Raw genomic sequence first — 9004 nt, 5'->3', positions numbered from 1 at the left:
CTGAAACCAAATGGGATTATATTACTCATGACTTCAACCAAGCATTCACCAGCAATGTACATAGCATCTAAAGCTATTCCTGCTATTTTTGTCTATACATAACACGTGTTGACAGTTCACAACCTACACCAATGTCCAGACACAAGCATGCAAATAGCTAATGGCACTGTCTTGGTGTCTTAGCAACTCATTTTCATATCCCCATATAGCTTAAACACAAAATAGTCAATGGCCAAATGGAACACAAATGTTACTAAACAAAAAAAGAAATAATGTGTGCCTATCAGGTCCCTTAATATTGAGAAGGCGTTTTATTTTATGTTTTATTTTTTTAATTACTTTTGTTTGATGGTAAAGTTCTTACTGATGTCTTTAATCAAAGACCAAAACTTTCCTGGTAAGTGGAAGAAAATAAAAAGGTAATTTCCAGAGGCCCAAACAAGTAATGATTGTCATGTGGCAGAAACTGTGAACCTATTTAGCTTGCTTGTCTAAACATACCAACAGAAAAAATACAGCCAGAAAAGTGTCTGAATTCCGTTTCCATCCAGTTATACTACACGTTCTAAATTAGCTGTAAGAGGTCCTGAATTGCATTTCTATAAGAGTCCTCTAAAAAGATACATGATAAACCTGGTTACTGATTCTATTCCTTGTTGTCTTAAGTTTTCTTTTTTTGGCACTCTGTTAGTAACAATAATACCGTAATGACTCCAGGTCTGCTGTAACCATTTTCAGGAAGGTTCTGTGACCCCAAGTCAAAGGTTCAGTTGCCGCAGGTCTTCAGAGACAGGAGAATTGCCGTGCAAGCGGGATCCAGTTGCAACATTGTTGCCACAAATTAGGGGATAAGATGTTGCAACAATCAAAGGATCGAGAGCGGGAAGCCGTGCATGCTTGGGATTGATGTCTGTTGCACCAGGGGGCGTGGCCTGGACTGGGGGGGGGGGGGGATAAGTAGCAGGCTGCTGAGATGAAAGAGAGAGCTGAAGAGTGAGAAAGGTTGGAGAGAAACAGCCAAGGAGAGCCACAGACTCCACTTAGTTGGCTGTAGCACATGACCAAAACCACAGTGTGCTTTGGAATTTATTTTATTTTATTTTATTATTTATTACAGTCTGAGTAGCACTATGCTGCTCAGCTGTACTTGTACCACTGGCTTTACCTGTTAAGTGTAGAGTCCTGTCTTAATAAACTGCTGCATTCAAAAACCTGAAATACCTGTGTCAACCTGCCTTCATTTCCCACGCAACGCTACAAACTTTCTGACATCTTATCACAAGGCGGGGCACCTGCTGCGACACAAAAGCAATACAGTACTGTGTTTATAAACGACTTTTAGTTTTCAGACATGCTGTCAGTGAAGAAGGGAAATGGTGGCTTGTGGTCTGGTAACCTTTCCACAGAACCAGCGCATTCTAATTGAAGGTAGTTCTGTAAGGGCTATGAAAGTCACACTAAAATAACAAAAGCACTTTAGCTATTTATGGAAAATTAACCCTTATAAACATGTGGCAGTGTCACCTTGGCAGAGTGTGTATGTATTACACTGACTGGAGTGCTGCCCTCTGCAGCTGGGAACTTGAATAGGAACATTAGACATTACGTATAGTACTCTAACATATGTTACATGGATTTGACAAGAAAACAAAATGTGCTTACCCATAGGGGTTTCTTCCTCCCCATACAGTACAACATGATGTTAAGACTGACTGCTGCCTTTATCCAGGGTCATTATAAAGAGTGATGTTTCTCCAAGCAAAGACACTACAGTAGATGGTATCTCATTCAATTCTAATGGCCACGTGTGTGATTCATAAACAAATCCAACAAATATCGGAACTGCTTTGGAACACAGGGCGCCCCTGTCATTTTTATATATACACAATACACTATATCCACCAAAAGGTACTAACGCAGGACTATCCCATTGCCAGTAGGGGGTAGTATACTGTATATAGAATTCAACTTTATGTGTTTATGACAGATCGCCTCCTAAAAGATTAACAAGGTAATTGTGCAGTTTACTATGCTTTTCCCATACTTGTACTTTGGTTTTTAACCTGCTTTACCATACATATCTGATTTGCTATGTAAATATCCGGGAGGCGAGGGGGGGTGGGTCACATATTTTTATTATATCATAGGAAAAAGCAAGCAAACAAAATAATCTGATTCACACACTGGCGTAATTGAATCTTACACCATTACTTTGAAATAAAAAAATAAACACCTAAATCTTTAATATAACAAAAATAACAGTACAATACTTCCAGTATGTATGACATTTAGTGTTATCTGTACAGTATATGACATTTACAATTCATGATTAAAAGCATAACTGATCTATTTATCATGACAAATATTGTAGCACCCATTACAAACTTGGCCAATCTTCCCATATTTATTTCCACAGCCCCTTGACAATACAACAGCCCTAGATTTCCTACCTCCTTTCTTTTGTATGACTTACTAGTAGCATTATTAAATTTACTTGTCATCATCTCTTCAGGTTAGGATGTGAACTGGCAAACGTCTCTAATTGTATAATTAGTGGAACTGACATGGCACTGATTGTGATGAGGTACATTCACCCAAGTCAGGATTACAGTGATCTAATCCAAACAGTAAAAAGACACAAACTAAAAGATTCTTCCTTCAGGTTCCAGAAGTAAATATTTTTTTAATGAAGGTGGAAGCAGCAGTTTGTCTACATTGTCATGGCATCTATTCCTCAAGGCTGCCCGAACTGCACACCTTGATATGTGCATAAGAGTGCGTGGAGTATTACTGCAGGCTGCAAACAGGGACTCATAGAAATCCTGGTGTTGCTGTAATATACATGTAAAAGCAATGGTGGTTATGTTGTAAGGTTTGGACTTTAAACACAATTGTGTATATGCTATAATGCTTTACAATACATTTCAATTTAAGTCTTATATTTTGTCTATTTTATGAAACACCTACCTGGAAAACTGCTTTTGGTATAGCTGTTCTCCACTTCCTTGTGGCTTTTATATGGTCGTATGAATTTATCATTACTTCAATTGCCCTGGGGAAAGAATGGCACGATTGCAGCACCTATAAGAAAACATCAAATAAAAACAATTTGTATCTCACTATATTATATACTTGTTATAAGCAGCTAAGATCACTGGATCACTGGAGCACCTCTTTCTAGGTGATTCCTCATGTATGGAGTTGCTCCACTTTTCTGTTTAACTGCTTTTGGCTGTCCTTACTGTTAAGAATACCACTGGCTTCTTGGGCAGCACAGCATCCTATGACTGAAATGGTGAATGGGCTTGCAGCCTCTATAAGCTGGCTTATCTTATCTTAAATTATTAGTTAAAATGCGTCATATGGTACTAAAATGACTTTACCCCAACTATATAAAAAAACACACCCAGCAAGTTCAGAAAGAAACAACAACTGTGAAAATAACGATTTGCTGTACAAATCTTACACCACAATGTCTTCCTTTAATTACCTCTAACCTTAAAGACGCTACCTTATGGAACTGGGGGGGATAAATTCTTGCTGCTCCGTGGTTTAACAGCAGCTGGTAACAGATGTCAGGCATGCCGGCTGGACGCACTGAGGTCACTTTCAGAGTGTACTGGATAGGAGCACACCCATTAATGTCCACCATGTTAGCATCTGCCCCTGCCTCCAGCAGCATCTGCATGAGAATATGATCACAGTTCCAGGCAGCCCTGTGAAGGGCTGTCTTCATGTCTTCCTCCTGCATGTTGACATTGGCGTTATAGTCCAACAACATCCTGCAGACGAGTTGGTGCTCTGTGCTGTATACTTGTTCCTTCTGGTTCAGCGCCCAAAAGGTCGCAGTAATCAACGGGGTCTCCTTATGACTGTTTATGCTGTCAACGTTTGCGCCACTGCCAATATAGAAAGCCAACAGCTCTGGCAGCCCAAACCGTGCAGCAGTATGCAATGGTGTGTCCTCCTCATTGTTGTTACTGTGAACCTCCAGATTAGCTCCTGTTGAAACACATACATGTACAAGAAATGTGTCGTAGGTAGCCTTAAGATAGGTAGTTGAGCAAAGTGAATGGATAGTACAGATAACAAGTATACCTGTGTATTAAACATTACTGAGAAACAGCTCTCATGTGTGCAGCTTTGAAGAAGCACATGTTATTCCCTAAGCAGAGACTTTGGAGGTCAAATCAATCAGCAGCAGGGTAAGCAGCTGCTTAGTTCAGGAAAGAAGGATTTTTTGGGGTGGTGAATATTTCACCCTTTAGGTGAAATGACCTAGGAAGTTCAATAATTATCACTAGCGAAAGCAAACCATGCAAACTGAGAGATTTATTTAACCTAGAAAAACAAAAAATTGCGATAACGTTTCTTTGGAAACTACGTATGTGTGACACATAGGAAATGGAAAGATTCATATAATTATTTAATTAGCTATAACCCCTGCAAATGTCAACTTAATAGAGATGTGCAGTACTTGAATAATAACAGAATAAAAGCATTAATACTGTATAAATGAATAGTATAACATTGTTATTCTTACCTTTCAAAATGAGCTGTTTAGCACAAGCTATTGCTTCTTTTGTAGTGCAGAAATGCAATGGAGTGTGTCCACTCAAGGAAAAACTGTTGACTTTCGCTCCATGATTAAGAAGCAGACCAACGCTGTCGCTGCTGGATACCTCACATGCCACATGTAAAGGTGTTTTCCCATTAGGTTTGCTGTTGATGGAGGCATTATGTTCTAGTAGTACCAAGGCACTTTCCAGATAACCATACATTGCACATATATGCAACCCTGTTGCAAAAGACGAATCCAGTTTGTATCCAGGCAACCAGTAGCCTAACAAAATAAAATAAAAAATAGGATGAATTCAGTCAAATACAATATAATTCTATTTGAAAATAACTTCCCTTTTTAAGTCAAACTGATGACTTAAATCTTCAACTAAACCTTCATTTGAGATTTTTATTTTTTTTATTTTATTAACATTGGAACATAAAATAATATAAGAAGCCATGGGTTCTATCAGCATCATGCCTCACAATGCCTCAGGTGAGTTGTGAGGTATGAGGCCTAGACATGTATAACGAAATGGTCCATTATTGTTTTGGTACAACCATTTTCCTGATTGGAATGAAATGAGTTTCAAACCACTCTTTTAATTGGTATGTTAGAAACCAATCAGGGTGCAGGGAATGTCCAAGCCATATAGTATTATAAATAATATTTAACAGAAGTTTGAAAAGCACCAGAACTGGTGAACTGGTGCAAGAGTATTTCAAGTTATGGGTGATGGAAATTGTCCTTCAGGAACTAAAAGAAATACAGACTTCTTGTAAATATTTCTACCAACTATGTTTCTAAAATGAAATACAGATTTGTCACGACAACCTAAAAACTAAACTTGTGAGACCTATGTTGTCAGCGAACTAGACAGTAATATTAAAGTGACTATTTCATGACTCTCTTCCCTGGAGAAATGTCTCCACCCAGTGGTAAAGTTTAGTTATAAAACCAGTCAAACTTGGATGAAAACTTGTTTCAGTTTTTCTTTTTATCACAGACAATATCTACTTATATACATAGCAAACACACTTATAAGTTTTAAATGTTTTCAGTTGTATAGTTTTATATAAGTATTTTGAGCATCTGTGTCTCTCCCTCCCCTCTCTCTTTGAAATGTTTTATTGATCCTCTTATACAAAACACTAAAGACAATAATAATACAATAATAGAATATGGAGGGTGGATGGTATTTGAGCTTATGGCAAAGGTTTTAGTACTTTTTTGATCATTTATATTGTCCCCTTTGTTGTCTAAAGACCTAATCATGTTACTAAAAGGGCATAATGACAAAGCACAGGCTATTAACTTCGTAACAGGGATATTCAAATATAAAATATATGTTTGTGTTTTTTTGTGTCTTGTTCTGCCCACAGTACCTTGCTTATAGGATGCCAGAACCATATCGTCATCTTGAACTTCAAACACAGTGTCCACATCTATCTTTTTCGATTGCAGGATTGCTTGCACTTCCTCATAGTCATTACATTTCAGAGCAAGTAGAAATCTTTCCTTCAGAGCTTTAATAGCTTTAGATCTGGTGTTCACGTCCCCCATTCCTAATCTATATCCACTGGCACATAAACCATATGATCATTTTTTTAAACTATTTCAAAAGCTTTTGAGTGATCTCAATGCTGCAGTGTGCCAGAGTATGTCATAGGCCTGGAAGCACAGTGTAACATAATCACTGCACAGTCACTGGATCTGTACTATTAATAGAGAGGCCATGCAAAACCTGACATGCCAAAACGATGATCTTTTTACCATCCTGTTATGAGGGGGGAACAAACCTACTGATTGCACTCACTCTTCTTGTCTATTCTGAGCTGGAAATTACCAATAAATAAACAACATCCAGGTCAATTATATTAGTAGACCTCTCCTTCCAAAGAAAATACAATGTTGTTTGCTGCAAGAATCCTGCTTGTGTCCTACTGTACAATAATCAGTATTTTTATGGTTGTATAAGTAACTTAACACTGTATAAATTTAACACAAATGCTTTATTGATCTTAGTATCTCTACTACTATCTTTACTACTTAGGGAACTGACACTTTGTGACTCCAGACTGCCCACTGGTGTCTGAAATATTGAGATATATTGAGATAGTACTGTAATAAATTATTTAACAATATCGAACAAACAGCAAAAACATGATCTAAAATGAACACTCAAATAGCAATCAATCCATTTCAAATAGAATGTCTGTTGGGTGGGAATACAGCAGTAGAAATATGAATACCATTATTCCTGTTAGTACTTTCATACAGTAACATAGGAATGCAACATACGTTTAAATGCAACATACAATTTTGTAACCATAATTTTGGATCGCCCACATCCAATGTAAGCTATGGTTGGTTCCTTTTGTTAAAACTGGTGATAGATAACAGAGCTAAAGTAAAAGCCTCAGAGTTACTGCACCACCAACTTGCTACAATAAAACAAACTACTACAGGTTCACTCCTATAATACATATTTAAGATTATAATGCGTCTCCAAATACTACAATTATTTTACAATATTGTCATTCTACAGTATATATTACTGAAGAGGTTCAGACAAATACCATTTTTGTCCAGCTGTATTTTTCCTTGATCGTCCTGGTTTTGAGGAAGGTGTCCATGCTTTCAGTATGCCTAATACTTCCACATCCATTTAGCTTACTTCGAGAGAAAAGTAAAGAGAAAAACTTACTTAAAGAAAAAATACCCCTAGAGTCTGCGAGAGTGGGGGCGGAAGATGACTCAACGTTGGACAACACGGTTAACGACTTAGGAACGGAAACGGATATGAGTATGGAGACTACTTCACAAAAGACTAGTTCAAGATTTGCAGTTAGCAAAAACATAGAACTCTAGGTTTGTGTCTGCGGCTGGAGCAAGGCAACAACGGTCAGGGGTTTGAAGATTCATCAAGGGAGAATGAAATGCTTGAGGGAGAAGGGACAAGGGCCTTGCATTGATCAGTACTTCTTACGAAGTCAGTCAAATCAGTCGAATGAAATCCGGGGACAGGAAGCAAACCACAGTTCGCAGGATACCAGCACCCCTGTCATAGACGTGAGGAGGACTTGCGTGGATACAACTAGTTATGAACCTAATGATCCTTGTGAACCCGATCAGACGAACCAGCGTAAGAGAGAAAAGAACCTCAACGGGCACAAGCCTGGAGTTAAATGGCCAAGAGCTTGTGAAAAAACTGCATGAGACACAGTAAATACAGATCTCTGCTTTGCATTGGAAAGGTTAAGTGGAACAGTTGAAAAGAAGCTGTTTGGGGACATCATCTACGCATATGGAAGTGAGAGGTTTGGAGATGAAAAAAGGAAGGAAAAAGTACAAACTATTCCTGGAAAGTCTAGACGGCAGCAGGACATTGAACGCTTAGTTAGAGAAACAAGACAGCTGAGGAAGCAATGGAGAAGAGCAGAACAAAGTCAGAAGGAGGGACTCAATCTCTTACAAAGGGTCATAAAAGATAAGCTTGCAACATTGTGCAGAGCTGAGCGCCTATGGAAACGCTACAAAAAGAAGGAGCGTGCGAGAGCTAACTTTTATAAAGACCCATTCAAATTTGTAAAGAAGTTATTCACCAGTGAGAAGAATGGCACACTAAAAGCATCTAAGGTTGAGCTGGAGAGATATTTGGAGGAAACACATACAGATTCAAAAAGGCAGGAGCCTATGTCAATTCCTTCAGACATGCCACCTATCAATCCACCAGAATACCAAATGGAGGACTGTGCACCTAAGTGGAAAGAAGTAGAGCAAGCTGTGAAAAAAGCAAGGGCTTCATCATCACCAGGGCCTAATGGAGTTCCGTACAGAGTGTACAAGAGTGCTTCAGGAGTTCTATGAATTCTGTGGAAATTGAGGAAAGTGGCATGGGAAAAACAGGTTGTACCAAGAGCATGGTGCCAAGCAGGTGGAGTCTTTATACCTAAAGAAAAAGATTCTACAAGCATCAGTCAGTTTCGTCCTATTTCCCTATTAAACGTAGAAGGCAAGATTTATTCAGCATTATTGCTCAGAGATTGTCAACTTACCTATTAAAGAACTGCTTCATTGACACTTCAATACAAAAAGCGGGCATTCCAGGTTTCCCAGGATGCTTAGAACACATCAGTGTCATCTGGCGACAAATTCAATCAGCTAAAAAGGAGAGGAAGGAGCTCCATGTGACATTCCTGGATTTGGCTAATGCATATGGTTCAGAGCCACATGAACTTCTTTGGGCAGCATTTGATTTTTTCAGTGTACCGACGACAGTAAAAAATTTAGTGAAAGCCTACTTTGGAGATTTGTAATTTAGTTTTTCAACTTCAGAATTCAGCACTACATGGCAATGCCTAGAGGTTGGAATAATGGTAGGATGCACCATTTCTCCACTGGCTTTTACCATGGCAATAGAAGTAATCATTAGGGCATCAA

The 9004-nt window shown here is 38.5% G+C and overlaps 1 protein-coding gene across 2 annotated transcripts in view; it reads right to left on the bottom strand.

The window, feature by feature from the left end:
- Positions 1 to 2095: 2095 nt before the first annotated feature.
- The window catches only part of asb4 (ankyrin repeat and SOCS box containing 4), a 14893-nt gene continuing 7984 nt past the window's right edge, over positions 2096 to 9004 (bottom strand). The window contains exons 1-5 of one of the 2 annotated variants that reach the window (XM_041248906.1): positions 5947 to 6633; positions 4544 to 4843; positions 3512 to 4002; positions 2968 to 3081; positions 2096 to 2831 (exon numbers count right to left, since the gene is read on the bottom strand). In XM_041248906.1, the coding sequence (XP_041104840.1) occupies positions 2643 to 2831; positions 2968 to 3081; positions 3512 to 4002; positions 4544 to 4843; positions 5947 to 6124 (1272 nt within the window). In that variant the 5' untranslated portion in view covers positions 6125 to 6633 and the 3' untranslated portion in view covers positions 2096 to 2642. Of the gene's footprint in view, positions 2832 to 2967; positions 3082 to 3511; positions 4003 to 4543; positions 4844 to 5946; positions 6634 to 9004 lie in introns of those variants that run through there. The other variant, XM_041248907.1, reaches the window with a different exon arrangement.

The sequence above is a fragment of the Polyodon spathula genome, chromosome 4 (genome assembly GCF_017654505.1).
Source record: "Polyodon spathula isolate WHYD16114869_AA chromosome 4, ASM1765450v1, whole genome shotgun sequence".
Lineage (NCBI taxonomy): Eukaryota > Metazoa > Chordata > Actinopteri > Acipenseriformes > Polyodontidae > Polyodon > Polyodon spathula.
The sequence above is the reverse complement of the archived record's forward strand: the minus strand, read 5'-3'. Positions and strand labels throughout refer to the sequence as shown.